Source organism: Nanorana parkeri, unplaced genomic scaffold (genome assembly GCF_000935625.1).
Source record: "Nanorana parkeri isolate BGI_ZX_2015 unplaced genomic scaffold, ASM93562v1 scaffold227, whole genome shotgun sequence".
In the NCBI taxonomy this organism is placed as follows: domain Eukaryota; kingdom Metazoa; phylum Chordata; class Amphibia; order Anura; family Dicroglossidae; genus Nanorana; species Nanorana parkeri.
Window position 1 is genome coordinate 563,103 of NW_017306495.1, and position 18,568 is coordinate 581,670.

General features: G+C 42.6%; 1 protein-coding gene across 1 annotated transcript in view; it reads right to left on the bottom strand.

Annotated features, from left to right (window-relative positions):
- PLCG1 (phospholipase C gamma 1) overlaps window positions 1-18,568 on the bottom strand; it is a 74,707-nt gene that overhangs the window by 26,709 nt on the left and 29,430 nt on the right. The window contains exons 2-9 of the mRNA XM_018556187.1: window positions 15,776-15,928; window positions 14,431-14,524; window positions 11,118-11,165; window positions 8,769-8,853; window positions 6,791-6,874; window positions 4,568-4,590; window positions 1,599-1,671; window positions 760-861 (exon numbers count right to left, since the gene is read on the bottom strand). Of these exons, the coding sequence (XP_018411689.1) occupies window positions 760-861; window positions 1,599-1,671; window positions 4,568-4,590; window positions 6,791-6,874; window positions 8,769-8,853; window positions 11,118-11,165; window positions 14,431-14,524; window positions 15,776-15,928 (662 nt within the window). The remainder of the gene's footprint in view (window positions 1-759; window positions 862-1,598; window positions 1,672-4,567; window positions 4,591-6,790; window positions 6,875-8,768; window positions 8,854-11,117; window positions 11,166-14,430; window positions 14,525-15,775; window positions 15,929-18,568) is intronic.

Genomic DNA, 18,568 nt, shown 5'->3' on the forward strand with positions numbered 1-18,568 from the left:
ACTGATATAAAAAAATATATATATATATACATAGACATGCAGAAAGTATTTAAAGCTGAACTCTGGGATAAGCAAATATTGTGTAAAAGCAAAAAAGTAATTTGTATTCTTCCTTAAATCTTGGTGTGGATTGTGAATGCCTTCCAGATTTGTGCAGTGTTCCCGTGTGAAACTTTGCCTCTGTATGGGAGCGTCTTGTAATAAAGATCAGTCACCATTGCTCCTTGTGCAGGGTGACTGGTCTAGTCTCCGCCCCCCTACTGTAGTTTTCTGCAGGAAGCCTGTAGTGCGTAGGGCCTGCTGGGTCCCTCCAACAGCTCTACTTCCTGCCCAAGCCATGTACAGCACAGTGATGTCGTCACTGCAATTTTAACAAGGTAATATCTGGGTTTCCAAACTGTGGAAGTGAAGCTGTTTTCAGAGAGGCACACACAGGAGGCTACCAAAAGGTAACAGCAAACATTTTGCGTCCGAACGTCTAATACAGGTCAATGGACATGCATAAAAGCAATGACGTCAGCAGTCCTTAGAACTCCAGAGTGAAGAGGCTTCAGGGACTGCTCTAGCAGCCTAGAGGGAGGCCGGTGGGACAGCTTCAACAGTGTCCCCTAGACAAAATGAACACTTAACCCTTGCAGTGCTGGGGTAGCCCCACTGCAAGGGTAAGTTTGGTTTGTCTGGAGTTCGCACCCTGAATCTCTTCTTTAAACATTATAGTAAAAAACAAACCAAGTTGTGGTTTCTTGGTTTATGTCCTACCTCTTCCAGGGTGAAGTATGGTTCCTCTATCTCCCTCAGAGGGTCACGCAGGCAGTAAAACATGAACTCTTGCACTTGGAGAAGATCAGATGGCCACGTTTCCTGCAAGGAGTAGTGAAAGGGGTTAGAAGAGACAATATCAATGGAAGAGGGAATAAAAGCAAATAGCAGAAGGGGCATCCTCTAAGCACATGAATGCATACAATTATGGGCAATCCTAAGCCCTCATTCACACAAGAAAAGGCCGGCATGTACAGCTCCGTGCACGGCCATATAGGGCAGCTCCCGGGAAGGACAGGCGCTGCATGTGATTAGTACAGAGCCCGTCCTTCTATATGGGACTACGCGGCCGTGCGCGTCCGTGCAGGTGTGCATACTTGTACGCCGACAGGATGGATCCTGTCTGCGTCCGAGCAAGGAAATACACACCCGCACTTGGGGTGAGCGTAGGGGGGCATACGGCCGTGTACTCCCATAGAGAAGGACAGGGGCTGCGTACTAAATCACACGCAGCCCGTCCTTCCTGGGAGCTGCCGTACACGCAGCACGGAGCTGTACGTGCCAGCCTTTTCAAGTGTGAATGAGAGCTTAACGTAAACCTACCGTGGCTTCCCTGCATTCCCTTACCCTGTTCCAACCCAAGGGAAACCTTTGACTTTATAAAAAAAAAAATCGGAAATTGCACAGGGCTCCCCTGCACCCAGGCCTGGTGACTGGCAGCATAGAGGACTGAAACATTCAGGTTTAGTGGATCTAAACATTCAGGTTAATCATACTTCTAAAGCTTTGTTCTACAATTGTGCTTCAATACCAAAGACAAAAACATACAAGACCTTTACCTTCTGATACTCCAGCAGAAAGGTCTGGAAGTCCATCTGCGACACTTTGCACAGCTCTGGACTCGCTCCACCTCTGTCAAAGAAAAATCAAACAAGTATTTTCACTCAACCATCTCAAATCCTCATGGGGTCACAGTATCATACATGCAAAGTCGTTTCTAACACAAGTTTAAACTGGAAGATCTAAAACAAAAATTTGACAGGGTCTTTTGGAAGAAGAGACTTTATAAGCCCCCAAAAAAACCTCTTAGTTACCGGCAAGCAATACTTTTTTAACCTGCGCACCCCACTGCAGCGCAAGCACGTTTCACAAAAGCCGGTTGCCAGATAATGTAATCCAGCTCACATGTGCTGAGCTACGCATTGTCAGTGCCTGCCCAATGGCTGGAGCAAGATGACAGTTGACCCAGAAGAGGAGGAAGATAACGTGATTCCATTGGGAAAGGAGGAGTGGATGCGGGGAGGTTTGACCTCACACCACTGGAGGAGAGCAGACCCAAAAAGGTAAGAGTGTCATAATGTGCTAGACATACTTGAACATGATAGCAAATGGGGACTGTCCCCACCACCCTTTACATCCACATTTCTGCTGACCTGGAAGTGGTTGGTGCAGTGTTAACATATCCAGCTCGGCCAACACCAAACACCTTTTTTTTTAAAGATAATTTTTATTGATTTTTGCAAGTGTCCGAGACACAACAATGATAACAACAACACCATCACAAACAATTGGGTCAACATAACCCAGGCATTTACACATCAGTACACTCACTATGTTTGTCATGAGGTTACAAGGTTACACAAGTTACACAAGCTGTGGATGCAATATACAAGGTTCAAGACATGGTGATAAAGCTCTAAGATAGGAATCACAGAACATTGAGAAACCAACTCAACCACATATATCAGCCGACCCAAGAGTATCGCCTAGGACTCATAGGTCCAGGACTGGGGAACTCAGGGCCAAAAGTTAGTAGTACTACCCCGTTTCCAAATTTGTGTTTGAGGAGGCCAGCCATGGGTCCCATATGCGGCCAAAGCGTGTCGGGTTACCTCTCTGCTCGTATGTTAGTTTATAAATGGGGAGTGCTTGATTGATCAGTCTTTTCCATTCGCCCAGGGTGGGGGCCGTCTGGCTACCCCAGACCAGGAGAATGGTTTTCCTGGCATAAAATAACAGGAGGCGGATAAGTGTCTGAGAACGGGAGGCCAGTGCTAGCTCCCCAAAGATACCCAGGAGGCAGAATGAGGGGTTGCAAATGTTGGGGAAGCCGAGGCTGACCTCCATGAAGGAAGTGATTTCCGACCAAAAGGCTCTTATGACGGGGCATTCCCAGAAACAGTGCAAGAAGTCGGCCTCTCGCCCGCAGCGCTTAAAACAACGCGAAGTCGGGCGTAGGCCGAGAAAAAAAAGAAAAGTAACACATAAAAAATAAAATAAAATAAAAGCCACATATAAAAAAAGGGGAAAAAACCCCCCCAAAATGTTTAACTCCCCCACCCCCACGTTTACGCGCCTATAAACGTAAATACGCGTCCGGTGCCCCAGCGCGCAAAAATTACAATTGCGCTACACGTTACATATCGCCGCGAACGTCGCAGTGAGAGCAATCATTTTAGGGCCATCAATCACTGATAACACTAAACTGATGAGCGGTAACAGCTTTTAAAGCGTCGCCTAGGGCCAATTTTGGGTATTATCGTTTTTTGAGGTTTCGCGCGCGCACGCAATTTTAAGGCTTGACATGTTTAGTGTCTTTTTACCCGACGTGACCCCATCTTTTATATTTTACCAAAAAATTGGGTAATAATAAATGTTTTATCATTTAATATAGGGGAAACTGTTTTTTTTTTAAAATTTCGGTAATTTTTCCTTAATATAGTAAAAAAATAAAACCCCCAGTGGTGAATAAATACCACCAAAAGAAAGCTCTATCTGTCCCCAAAAAAGGGTATAAAATTCATTTCAGTACAGCGCTGCATGACGGAATAAATGTCAGTCAAAGTACCGCAGCGCTGAATACTGAAAAATGGCCTGGATGGGAAGGGGGTTTAACACCGCGGATGTCAACTGGTTAATGTGAATTGACCACATTTTCTCTGCATCTTTACAAAATGATACAATAAAGTGAAGGGAAAAAAGTGAATCTTCCACTATGTAATCAAGCACGGGGAAAAAATGTGTTGCTGTACATTAACGTGGGCTACCATCGATTCCTAAAAGCTCCGTAACATGCGCACAGAAAAGAGCATATTTTTCTTTTCCATGCACCATGTTACAGTAACTGAATAGTGTGCACTAACCACAATTCTGTTTGAAGTGCTGAAGGGCTTCCTGAAGTAAAAAAGAAGAAAATACACAAATAAGAAAAGGCCCTAAAAGTATAAGCAGGAAGTACACCACAGAGGAAGATGGGTAGGCGAGATCAGCGTAGTCACAGATCTCTCCTCTTCACCATCCTCTGGGCATACACTGCCTGCACCTTCAGGTAATCTCAGGACATGGAAACTCTGCACCAGCCCCGTGCAGGTCAGCAAAATAAAAGATCGCTTTATTTCTTTATGCCTATTGTTCTGTAATAACCTAACATTGTCGCCTGTAGCAGGTGAAGACCTCTCTGGACATCACAATGCTACTGACAAAACAATTATATCCTATTGGATAAAACAAATAATTCAAAAAGACAATGCATGCACAAATGACCAAGAGTGATAGCAAATATGATTAGTAAATTAATCTTTTGAATCGGCCTAACAATATTGCATTTGTAAGAAATATAAAAGAGAAGCGACATCAGTAGAGTTATCTTATAGATTCAAAGACCTAATCAGTAAGAAAAAAAATAACTAAAAACTAGTATATGAGAACGATTTGTATTGCATTTGAATTGCAATTTGTAGCCACTCGTTTACATGGCTTTGTTGGGTTTATTACAGGACCAAAGAGAACATACACTGAATCGACTCACCTCTCCAGGAAGGGGATTGGAATCTGCAAAGAGAAAACAAAGACTGTCAACAGTGCTATTCAGAGTATAGTGCAATCTGCAATCAAAGTGGGCACAACTCCACACGTATGTGATCTTCAGGTCACTCAACCATAATTTATATATAGCTTCTCAGTAGTAGTTCCTGCACGTGGTAACACACGCCGGGAGACGCTACCAATCTGCTTAAAGGGGTCCCATTTTAGAGCCACAAAACGCGTTGAGACTGTGATAGCTATGTGTGTGTGTGTTTCATGGAATAAAAGTCTAAACTGAAGAAACACGATAATTTCATCTCTTCCACCCAAGTTTTTGGGGGGGCATTCTTGCCTCATCTCTCCTGTACATTTCAGGTCCCTCTAGCTGCCGAGCTTTGTATCATCCGAACTCCACCCCGAGGAGCATTGAGAGCGACCATCCTGCGCGCCTTTTTGAACCTTAGGTTTCCGATATCCCCAAGAGGATTTCTCGCAACCTATGTGAGTATCACACTTTTTCTTCTACATTTATTTAGAATGTATCTATAGCTTTGTACTATAAAATACTACACTCAGTCGGATCTCTCCTGGGACTTTTTGTCCTCAATTTTGTTGCTCCTACTGTTTGGAGTTGTCTCTCTTTCATTCATGTTACAAATGTGACTTATGCTTCCATTTAATATGCAAAAAAATGGAAGACAAAAAAACCAAAAAACTATAACCAGCATCAACATCTTGTAGAGCAACTCCTCCACATAATAAGCTACCTCTGTAGTTCTCAGCCCGTTGGGCCCATTCTACTCTTCATATCTGTTCCAACTAGATGACAAAGTCAGGATCAGTATGATGCCAAAGAGCCTACACCTTTAGGCTGGGTTCACACCTAGGCATATCGAATATGCGTGTTTGTTGCGCGTTTCGTGTCGCGCGATTCACTGGAAAAAAAACCGTGCCACAAACACGCGTTTCCAAGGGCTACCTGGCTGTATCCCAATGGATACGCACGACAAAAATGCCCCAAAGAAGCTCCTGCACTTCTTTGGGTGTAGAGCGCTTTGTAGCGCATTCATACAGCCTGTAATACGCCCAGGTGTGAACCATACCCATAGGAAATAATGAGATTTCGGCGCTTTGCAGAGCGTAGGAACGCGCTACAAAAACAAAAGAAAAATTTTGCAAAGCCAGCTTCCGTGTTCCAATACTCCTAGGTGCCCTGTGAAAGCAGAAGTCAGCAATTATTCCATGGAATTACTGGAATGGAAAACAACTGTGTGTCAGAAAAGAGGACTCCACAGAATGCCAAATATTTTAAGCAACTCTACTCAAAAGGACTTCTGTCCTTATTTTAAGTGGAGCGACACAGGTCTCTCTAGTTGAGTCTTCTCTGCTATGGAGAGGGGAGATCTCCCACCAACTCTAAAACGGCATGTATCCCACCGCACTCCAAACCGGGATCCCAAAGTAATCAAATGGGTGCTGGCGTGACCAGAGAATGGCACCTCGTAAATCCAAATCAGCAAGTAATCACCTGCACACCAGGTCCAACGTCTCAAACGCCTTTTATTTAGAAGTTAAGAATACATGGTGGCACTATTGGACAGCAATCAGTGGTTCCTTCATCAGGTCACTACGTTTGCCTGATGACGGAGGTTCTGAAATGTTGCTCCCACCAGCTCTGGCACAGCAGTGTATTCTAGCACAGGAACAAGTATGCAGACTAGGAATCTGTCTTCAGGCAGCAGTTCAACCATTGTAGCCCCTGTATATCTCTCAGGACAGGATTCCTTTAAAAAGGGACACTAGACCTGCATTAGAGTCATAGTCCCTTTAAAATGACACTTGGATTCCCACAAATTAAAAAAAAAAAAAAAAAAAAAAAAAGAACCTGATTACTGCCAATCATGGTTTCCATTAGTCTGCTCGTTCCTCTTTTCTACTGTAATTGTTGATTATTTTGTTAGAGTTTCATTTAACGCAGCCAATGAAGAGCTCATTAACAAATTAAAGAAAAAATAAAATCCCAGAGCAAACATTTATACAGCCAGTAATAAGCGATCATTTACAACCGCTGTCTCCTACAATTTCACAGCCAGCCATACGAAGTATCCTGCCCTGGCTGGAGACCGGCTGGCTCAGTAATTGCAAATGGCATTATCGGCTTAGAATAAAATAGAAAACTGGACAGTGCCGCAAGGAAGCCGGCTCCGATTGCATCTATAATACTTACTGTCTTCTGTGCGTTGTACATGAGGGATCGGTACAGCTGGGCAAACTGAGCGTAGTTGATCTCTTGGTTTCTCTGCTCCACTTCCTATGGGTAGGGGTAAGAAGGAGTGCAGGGGGCACAGAAAGCGAAGACATTTAGACTTGCAATCTACTAGGATGGAGATTAAAAAAACAAAAACTAAAAAAGTTCATCCAAGTTCTACCAGCTCCGCAAAAACAACGAAAGAAACCTACCACAGTATGGACAGACTAGCGAGAAGTTGCCGCAATCGGTTTAATAGTTTAAAAGGCAATGTGTGGTTTTGCGCATACTTTATTTTGGTCAGAATTTAGAAATAAACATTTTAAAAACACCTTGTTCCTTTTTTTGTACAACCAGATAAACATAAAAAAGACTGCATTTGCATATTTTGTATTTTATATCTAGCCAGAAGGTGGCAATCTGGGCTCCTTTCCACAGATTTAACTGTGTATTCTTATGTGCTTTGCTAAAACAGGCTTTATGTTTACAGGGCTAAGGAGCTCAAACACACACACACACACACACACACACAGTCAAGAGTCCTACTTCCTCCCAATCCATCCTGCTGAGTACAGATGGTTAGTTGGCTCCATACCAAGTTTTGATCAAAGAGAGGCCCACAGGTCAATAATTGGAGCCAACTAACCAGTACTCTTTTTACTTTTAGATAGAGTGGGAAAGAGTTAGAGCCTCAAATCAATGTTTTATTACTTTGTAGTGTATAGGTGAGAAGCGGTGAACAGGTCTGTGGCGGCTAAACTTGTTGGAGGTCCTCAAAGTGATTCCCTTGAAGCATGTGAAGAATGAGTTGGGTAAGGAGTGCTGTACGAAATTCCCTATCCCTATGTGTGGTCCCCCATCAGGCTGAAGAAGAAATGGCCGGTGGCTTTCAGAAATCCAACATCCCAACCTCCGAATCAGCCTGACCAAACAATCTCATCAAGTTTCCGCATCAAATTTCAGTATCCATATTATACACAGCTTGTGCCCCCCTCCTAAAAGTGGCCACAGCCCCCCTTTGCTTCAATTATTCACTTTCTCAGAGATTCTGATTTTGTTTCTTTTCAGGCTCTCGTTTCTAGTTATCAAGTGCACAGTAACTGTGCTCACCAGACACAAGCAGGGAGAGCTCGTCACCTGTCTGAATGGATATGGAGTTGTATAAAGCCTTTCTATATCTTCCTGTGAACTTTGCATTTATACAAACAGGAAGCTTATAAGGGAGGGGGTCCATAAGGCTCAGTCAAACATCAATAAATCTTACCTAGCAACCCAAAAACACCCAAGTAAGAAAACCTCACTGTAAAATATAGTCAAATCATATCTAATCCCTTGTTAAAATAAATAATAATTGGTTGTAAATTAGCTGATATATATATATATTTTAATTCTTTAAGCTTTAGGCCTGCAGTATTTTACAACAAAAAACTCACACCCCAGAACTTCCTAGGGGTGACAACGCTACCTTTCTATGCTCTGCATGCAGCAACCTTGCCTCCCTAAATGCGTATTCCCACAGCAGATTACAACCTAAATGCGTATTCCCGCAGCAGATTACAAGAGGATGTTCCAAAGCAAAGAGCGCTGTCATATCTAGCCTCATTCTGTACAGACATTCTCATACACCAGCATCTGGTCCTCCCACCACAGCTCTGATCGACTGCAGATCCCAGAGGGAGGATCATAAGCTGCCTCAGTCTGCATGGAAGCACAAGGGGTCTTGTCACTCACATGCAACCTACCATTAGGGACTACAATTGAATTAAAGAGTGCTCTTTATGGGTTTAAAATCCCTACAAGATCACTTTTGGCCGGTTTATACCTCTAAAAATAGGAAAAACTGCAAAATGACCTGCATCTGATGAGGAGCACAAGGTGGGAAATACAAAACTATAGAGAGTGTAACACATTTTTAGTTTAGAGTTGAAGTAGGTACAAGATAGACTTTTCCCCTTACCACCAGTCGATCACGCAGAAATCTCATATTGGGGACTCTGTAGTTGACCTGCGACAGCATATTCTTCAAGTCCTTGACAGAGATCCTACAAAATACAAGAAAAGCAGAAAGCCAATTGTAGACTCTATTTTTTCATTTCAGTGACACTAAACGCAGGACTTAAACCTTAAAAATACATTCAAGTACCTTAACTGTTAACAACTGTTAACAGAAATGTAGCATATTTGTGTATCACTCGGCTGTAGATCCTGAAATCATCTCTGAATTGGTGCCGACACTGTCCTCCTGTCTGGAGGGTGGCTACTTTTGTTCTCCATGGTCCCTGTGTATGCTGTAAAGTAGCCACTGCTCCAAGCTCGCTCCTGTGAAGAAGGACTACAATCTCAGTACAAATAAGTAAAGTAAATGTGAGATTGTAGTCCATCACAGGAGTGAGCTTGGAGCGGTGACTACTTTACAACACACACACGGGCCATGTGGAAGAAAAGTAGCCACCCTCCAGAAGGAAGGACAGTGTCAGCACCAATTCAGAGATGATTTGAGGATCTGAGTGATAAACAAGGGACAGTTTGTTAACAGTTAAGGTACTTGAATACATTTTTAAAATGTAACTCCTGAGTCAAGTGTCACTTTATATTATTTAGAAACCCAGATTAAAAAAGGGCAGTCAAACCAAAAGTGAAATTTGTTATTCATTGGTGAAGCCTTGGTAGGTTGGGTCACTGGATTCCCCAGTCAAAACGCCAAGAGTGACTTTCTCCATTATAATCCCCAACTACGTTCTCATTCATGGCTCCTATTTTGGCCAATTCTCGCTGAAATTCAACTGGGGTTGGCGCTGCTGGCACCGATCAGCTCAACAGACTTTGACAGACGTCAAGTTGGAAAATTGTTGGCCGAACGCGGATCTCACGGCAGCCCCTGTTGGCCGAACGCGGATCTCACGGCAGCCCCTGTTGGCCGAACGCAGATCTCACGGCAGCCCCTGTTGGCCGACGGCAGCCCCTGTTGGCTGAACGCGGATCTCACGGCAGTCACTGTTCAGGTATTCAGAAGGCCGCTGCAGGCAGCTGTCTGAATAAAACAGCCGGCAGAGGGGATTCCTTTAGCCACACTACTTAAGAGAAGAAGTCTTAGATTTCTATAAACAAACAAACTATAGATATATGGCTAGCATTAACGTTTTGGATATTCCCATCCACCTTCAAGCACCAGGACTTCTCGTCTATTCTCTATGATACAGAATTAAATAAAACAGCAGGGAAAGGTAAAAAAACATCATAATGGCTACAACACATGTGCAGACATGAGAACTCAAGTGAAGAGATCTCACCAATGAAGTCCTTGAAAGGTACAAAAAAACAAGTGGTTACCTCTCCAGCATCTACCATAAACTGAAATTTACATTCCGAGTGGACTGACTATTTAAACCACCGAAAAGTAGATTAGGAGAAGAACAATATCTTGTAAACACCTCCCTGACCCCTGGAATTCTATTTAAGCTTTTATCTCAGGAAGTCAGTGACAATAGACAGAGGACAAAACAGAATGATCTAAAGGCCAACATGACTATAAACGTTAGCAACAATAAGAGCAAGCCGGCTGACGTAAATAAATATAAGCTTGCGTAGAAATGATCCAAATCCCAGTCCGACAAAAGTGTGAGCTGAGCATGTCAAGGTAACAAGGGCAATCAACAGCCTGTAAAATTATTATTTCCATTGACTGAGACTAATGGAATAAACACTATGGTGATTCAACAACTATATCCCATAATGTTGATGTCATTTTACGTGGCTGAGTTGCTGCTGTTCCCAGTTGCTTCCACTTTAATATATACCACTAACAGTTGACCGTGGAATATTTGATGGCAAGGAAATTTCATGGAACACCTGAATCCAACGATTTGGAGGGGTGTCCCAATACTTTTGGTGTGTGTGTGTGTATATTTTTTATTATTATAAATGGAGGAACTATACATTTATTTTAAGGGTCACCTTAAAACAGATCATCTAAAAGTTGCAATCTGACCGTATAATATTTATACAATCTACAATTAGATTTTACCAAAATTATGAAATATGAGGACCTACCCAAACTATCAAAAATCTAAAATAATCAATCTGTATCCAATCAAGCACGCCTTACCTAAAACAATCTGTATCCAATCAGAAAGGTCCTACCTAAAACAATCAATGTGCATCCAATTGGGCAGGCCCTTGACCTACATAACTGTTGGTAGATCTAAAGGAAATTGTACAGTCAGATTGTAACATATGTGGTGAGCTCATGCATGAACAGAATTCCCCAAACAGACCTTTGTTCTAAGAATTGAAATCAGTTACTTACTTGTCTTCTCGATTTCTGTCTAATGAGTAAAACTGTTTCCTGAGCCACCTGTACCAGAAAGAAAAAAAACACAACAGTATTATCGCCATACTACTACCATCCACATGATGAGCCCTACTATGTAAAACGTGTGAAGCCTGCATGACAGGGCAATATTGTCCTTTGTAAGAACCATGAGTTTTCTGCAGCACATTGGATTGGCTGATCTGGGCGAGTGGTATGTTATTATTATAAAACCTAGGTTGATATGATATTCTGTCTGCTTGGCGGTCTATAGGTCAGCAGTGGACAAACGAATATTGAATTCAGGAGCCAGTCTGCCCAATCCAAGATTCTGCAGGCTATTTTTTTTTTTAGGAGCCAGTTCGATTGACAACCACCAAAGAATACCTCAAAAGTTAGGCGCTAGCTATCATTTTTAAGAACCACAATATATAGAAATGTCAAAAGCATACCAGATAATTTTAGGATAGCAAAATGTCCATTTATCTGCAGTTCCATGTGAGCTTTCGGGACCGCGCATGGTCCCTTCATCAGGCTTAGCACTGTCAATGCTAAGCTTGATGAAGGGACCCTGCGCGGTCCCTAAAGCGCTTGTTTATCTGAAAAGAGACTGCAAATAAATGGACATTTTGCTATCCTAAAAAAGGATCTAGTGTGCTGGTGACATTTCTATATATTGCCGTTTGCGGCGCCATCCGCAGTTACTGCAAGCACCCACCGCATTACAAGGGACTTTTCAGTAAGGAGTGCCACAAGTAAAAGTGTTTATTATATCATATTTTAAAATTAAACTAGTGCAGTGTTGTAATCAAAGTTCACTTCAGAATAAAACTGCATTCACAATTTTTACAATCGCATTGGAACACATGGCATTGTAGCACGTTCCAGTGCAGGCGATCACACTGCGGGCAGGAAACGCGTTTGGCGTGCCATTGAATGGCACCACGACGCACATCCCTCAGAAAAATTTGTCAGGCCGAAACCCAAAAAACCTTTTCCCACTATATAATATAGAACCCCTCGCTGTCTGCCCATCATAAAAATACGGGCGGATGGCAGATGCTTCCCGGCGGCGCAGAATCCTGCCGGGAATGTGTACAGCCGTTACTGGCTGTTCTATAAAAGCGCAGATCGCTTGTATAACCCTGCCTTGTGACATTTTAATTAGTTTCATGGATTTAAAATAATCTGAATTGTAAAACTCCAAACCAATATAATAAATGGGCTATGGGCCGCTGGATGGGAGACTTCACGCCAGCTTTGTACCGCTGGCAGAAGAGGAGGCACAGGGGCAGCAGTAGGGGAATGCAGAGGCACAGCGGTCTCTACTACTCTGATTGAAGGGTACAGACCGCAGCATGCAGCGGCTCCCAGCAAGGAGAAGAACGGAGGAGCATAGTGGCGGCGGCAGTGGCAGAGGGGGGTGTCAGATTCTTATTATTGATTAAATCGATTAGTTGTTGCAGCCTTTAAAATTATATTAAAAGGTAAAAAGCCATTTCAAATGCGGATGAAAATCACTTACAATGGATGCTGCTTCTTGTGAATTGAAACTTTTAGCTTCCTGCAGAATCAGCTGCTCCCCTGAGCACTGTCCCAATATTCTGTTTTGGGATGGCTACTTTTCCATGCAGTTTCCTATGAAGCCGCTCTTGTGTGTGCTCTAGTAAGCTGTGTGTGTTTCCATAAACAGACAGATGCATCAAGGCAAGCTACTCCTTTGCTCCCATCTCCTCCTTCTCCAAGATAGTAGATGGACGGCTGCTGAAGACTGCTCTGTCCCTTGCGATCTTGTACTGGACAAGAAGTTCAGGAAAGCAAAGCTGAGAGAGTTGGAGCAGTTTGCATGATGACAGTATTCGGGCAATAATATAAAGAAATACTTTGCTGGACAATGTATTTTTGTTTGATTTGGAGTCAATATTGAAAAAGTTTGAGAGTTTAATACCACTTTAAGGACTACATATCAGACCAAAAAAGGATTAAACAGGGGAGGAAGAAGGGACAGAGGATTTGGGTTCCTCTACATGGACAGTTGGAAGTTATGGTTCTAGGCGGTTGGAGGCTCAGCAGTCTCTGAGAGCAGAACCGGTACCAGTACAGCCCCATCCTCTGGTCAAAGCAAGATGCAAAGATTAGGGCCGCACTCAAAGCTCTTGGTCTTGAATAGCTTATTAATGAAACCACTATTACAAAACCAAAAACCAGAAAAACCTCTGAAGCGTTTCATAAAGCAAGATAGTGTAGTCTCATAATGAATTATCAAAGGAAATATCTGCTGACAGAACTATGGGGGCTCCCATCACCAAAAATCTCAATTGCTCTACTCTACCTGGAGTTACTGACCAGGGACAAGGTTGCAGATCAGGAAAAATACTTCATAAATGATTAAAGCTTCAACGGAAGCACACAGTATAATGAAATGTAAATGAAATACAAAAATAGGAGCTTGGTCTACCTGCCAAAGTATTTTTGCCCATCTAGTTCTGAGATTTACACAGCTCAGCCCTATCTGGCAGGGCAGGAGACCCGATTATTCTCTGACGCGACTAACTAATACTTACAGGTCTTGTCCCTCCTCCCAGCGTGTGATTGGACAGTGAAAGGAGGAGGAGCAGCAGACTGATGGACTCAACTCTCAATCATTCTGCTCTCCCCATCAGCATGCTTCCTGTTAGAATGAGCACAACTGATTTGCTTATTGTGCTGCTTATCCAGTGGCTTGCAAAAATCCAATACAAATCAAATTCTGCCACCTGCTTGCATTTAAAAAAAAAACAAACTACAATTAAAGTTGAATTCTATGAAGGTATAAAAGACAGCTTAATGCAGTTCTGGAATCATTACTAAAATCACTAATCACTGGGAGCGGGTCCAGAACAACCAGCGCTGACTGAGGATCAGATAAGGAATCCTGCATTATTCCAGCCCTTAGTCCAAAAAGAGCAATTAACCCTTGCAGTGCGGGAGTAGCTCCACTGCAGGGGTTAATAAAATGTTGCCTGGAGTTTTGCTGTAAAACACATTTATATCATATCCGAATTTTGAGTTCAGATTTAAAATAGGGATCATATATAATAGGGAACTGGGCCAAATTTAGGGAAGGGCAAATACAGGATACCGAGTTGTTCTACAACCACAAAGATAATTCCATAAAAAGCACTACTTGGTCTGTTTGATTAATAACAATGGACCCACAAACTCATCATTAATGGTTGCTGCAGTTGTACCATCTTCAGTATAATTGTTCAGGCGATTCTCACAATACTTTGCCTGGAAAATGTTTTAATGTAATAAAGCTTCTCCTTACCTCTCAATCTGCAGCGGAGACGGGGCCTGAAGAGTGTCCTGAAGCAACCAATTCAACCCTTGGATCCACATGTTCACTTCTTCCTCTGATGTGGCTGGAGGACCAACAAAAGGCACAGCAATCATGTCATGCACTATATATAGACAGGTTCAGCAATATTCCCTACAGCTGAACAGCAATCTGGGTAAACCTAAAAAGACACATTGGCATAATCCCCAGCATACATTTAAAGAAGTACTCCAGGCAGGAATAATCTTAACCCTTGCTGTGGAGCCACCCCCCCCCCCCCGTGATAGATGACTGACAACTAGCTTTTTAAGATGACTTATTCCATGCTTTACTACTTAAAGTGACACTAAACTCAAGGTACTTGAATGCATTTTTAAGATTCAACTTCAAACTATTAATATAAATGTATCTTATTTGTGTATCACTCGGCTGTAGAGCCTCAAATCATCTCTGAATTGGTGCTGACACTGTCCTTCCTTCTGGAGGGTGGCTACTACTGTTCCCCATAGTCCCTGTGTGTGCTGTAAAGTCGCCACTGCTCCAAGCTCGCTCCTGCCATAGGTTATCTAATTTTTATTCAAATCTAATAGTAGATTGTAGTCCCATCACGAGCGAGCTTGGAGCGGTGGCTACTATACAAACACACACAGGGAACATGGGGAATAAAAGTAGCCACCCTCCAGAAGGACAGTGTCAGCACCAATTCAGAGATGATTTGAGGATCCACAGATGAGCAATATATACATAAGATACATTTTTGTTAATAGTTAAGGTACTTGAATGCATTTTTAGGGTTTAACTCCTGAGTTTACTGTCACTTTAAGCTGGTCACACACGGTGCAAACTCTGTCTGGTTCTTGATGAACCGGACAAATTTCGTTCAGTGGGTGACCTGGCAGCACCTTCCCACCTGGCATCCTTCCATCAGAAAAATCAAAAGAAGCCGGACAGAACCTTTTCGGGTGAACAGTGATGACAGCCACTCAGTGACACACCTGCTGTAGAACAGCCCAGCAGAGTTATCCACCAACGCTATTTCACATGGATATAGGTATCGGTTAAAAAAAATTCGGTCAGGCTGAACAGGAAAAAAAAATAAAATGATATACAAGAGTGTATGGCCAGCTTAAGTCAGTCAATCTAAAACAAGCATGGAGCCAGGGAAATATCAGGACATCGGATAATGGTTCCATCTCCATGATGCACTAGGTAGTGAAATCAGGATGATTGTACCACAGCCTGGACCTTCAAAAATCAAAGCCAGTGACTGACGCTCCTGTATCTGCAGCCTTCAAAAGTATAGATCAACCTTCACATTTGAAAAAAGGCCACTTACCTTGCAGGCTCAAAGTTTTAAGTCTAAACTCGGTTCCGTACAGGATAACAAAGCAGTGATCCGCTTCCAAGCGCACGGTGGCATCTTCCAAGTATCTATCGAAGTCCCGTGAATTCTTCCCCAGCCGAATCTCCTTTATTTCTCGGATGTCCACTGAGGAGAGAAACACGGTGTAAGCACATACACTGCTGTGAACAACTTCCAGCTTGTAGATACAAAAACTATAGTTTCATTGCAAGTAACCTTTTTGGTGTCGGTGTTTTAAAAAAAATAACCATCATCAATGAACTATTGAACTCAAACTCACTGGTGCATAAGTGAATACTTTGCTGTAGTCTGTCCCACAACAATCAGCTATTTCCTTGTTGGACGCCTCCACCGTGACTATGGATGCCTCCACTTTGATTATGGAAAGCAAGGGGAATGGCCCCTTGGTCTCTGGAATCAAAGTGGAGGCATCCATAAAGATGGAGAAGAGGGCTTAGTAGTTGGCCTTTTACATAAAGTCGACATTTGTAGATCAATAGTAGTGCTGCTTAGTCTTTGTTTTGACATTCAAACAGCATGTGGTGCAGATTATTAAAGGTGTCACTATGATGAAATGCTTGAGGAATAGAAAGATTCACTTTAACATAAAAAAAGCATCAACTAGAATTTTTATGAGAGAACTAAAATTGTACATCAAGTCAGAACTTTTATTCCCTGGCGAGTAAACATTATGCATTTCTGAGTGCAAATCTACCAAAATTTCTATCAGAGAATCTACTGCATCGTTGGACCTATTCCAGGAGCCAGATAAACAATGCGCCTAAAAAAAAAAAAAAAATGACAGCTGGCGCCTAACTTTTGAGGTTCTCTCTACTTGTTGTCAATGGAGTTGGCTCCTACAAAATCTGGCTCTTGGACTGGACAGACTGGCTCCTGAATTTCAAATTGAATATGTCGATCCCTGATCTTCTGTATAATGGTCACTCCATTTGTTCTATACAACTTGAGTATCTCAAGTGCAGAGACCATTTGGATCAGGTAGCCACAAATCAATGGAGCTCTTTTGGCAGCTTTGTTGATAGAACACACAGTAATACATTTACAGTAATACATTTACAATGTATGTATATAGGCCAAACTTTTTTTTTTTTTGACAGAAGATGGAAGGATTCAGACCCCTGGATTAATTTTATTGCCATTTCCTGGTGCCCATACACTGTTGGAAATTCGCACAGCGAGTGCCGCTGTCAGCACCCTTTCGATCGGCATTCACTCAATCAGCTGATCAAAGGAGCTGGAAAAAAAAAATCCTGCTGGGTCCTGTTGCCAGATCCAATGACAAAGTCAAGCTACCTTTAGGTGGTCACACAGGATCTTTTCATCCAGTCGTTCCATACCATCTGTCCTGTCAGAAACAAACGTCTGCATGAGAAGCTTCCAGGAGACTACAAAAAAGGTGTTGATCAGGTTTGTTGGGGGGGTTTGTTGTACAACTGTAACCAAATCATGTGAATTTAGATTGGCGTACATATTAAAGAGCAACTCCACCGAACTAACTTCTTTTATAGTTTGAAAAAAACAAACAGCTGAATACTGTTGCAGGTGTCTGTGTGCACTACAATCCAAGACTCCCAATATAGTAGACAATATAGGCAGCATGAAGAAATGCAGGAGGAAGACAGTTCTGTGCATGCGGGGGCCATTGTAATTTAAACATCACAATACTGCCTCTTGGGATGGGTGATGCAGACACATCACTGGGCTGTACTGACATCATTGCCTGCCCTAGGCGAGGATCCAGGAAGAGGAAAAAACAATTGCTGAATAGGGAGCTGGGAGGAGGCATATATAAAAGGAGTGAAGGTCCGCTTTAATCCCAAGAGTAGCGTAAAAAGCAACAATTAAAATTGTAGTAACATACAGGTGAAACTCGAATAATTCGAATATCGTGCAAAGTTCATTTAATGGTAATGGCAGTTAAGGCCACATCAGTTTAAACATTTCTCATTGGCTGCCTCGGGTTACTGTTCTTTGCACTGCCTTACTACATAAGCCTATGTGGCTTTCAAGCCGCTGTCTTCCTCCTGCTTTTCTGCATGCTGCTTAGATTTCATATTGTACCCGACTCTTATACGCCTACAGCCACCCAAACCACAAGAAGTCATACATGTTTACCACCGTGACACTTAGGTTCATCTAATCATGCAGTGCAATGAGTTTGCAGCTGGCAGAAACTGTTAGCCAATCAAGGCCCTGTTAAAATTAAAAACCCAGAGATTGTATAAATTTGATTGATGTGGAACTTGATTCCACAAATACAATTTTTCAAAACAGGCAGCGTGTAGCTGGGCAAATGTTATTTGCATGGCATTTCTGCCACTAGATGGAGCCCTGGAAGCTAAGAAATTCTTATGTTCCTCAGCTCCATATATAGTGGTGGGAATGCCATGCAAATGGCATTAAACCAGCTATACATTGGGAGAAACATTTTACATCAGTCCCGCATGTACCGAGATTAATGCATTCCCGTGCATGTATGGGAGTTAACGTCATCCTAGTACAGAAAGACAAACAAGATGGCCAAAGATCCCGTACCTGAAAGAAGATAGGTGAAGTGGTCAGCGGCTGGCAAGGGAACTTATGAATGTCGCATCGCTTGAAGGGAGGAGAGTATAGTCCCATTTAACATGTGTTAGGTCCACAGGTTGTTTTCTGACCACTTCAACCCAAAGTGGGTAAGTCATATAATAGGTTGCCAATAATTATATAACTATTGGGGGGGGGGGGGGGGGGTTAGCCTCTTTC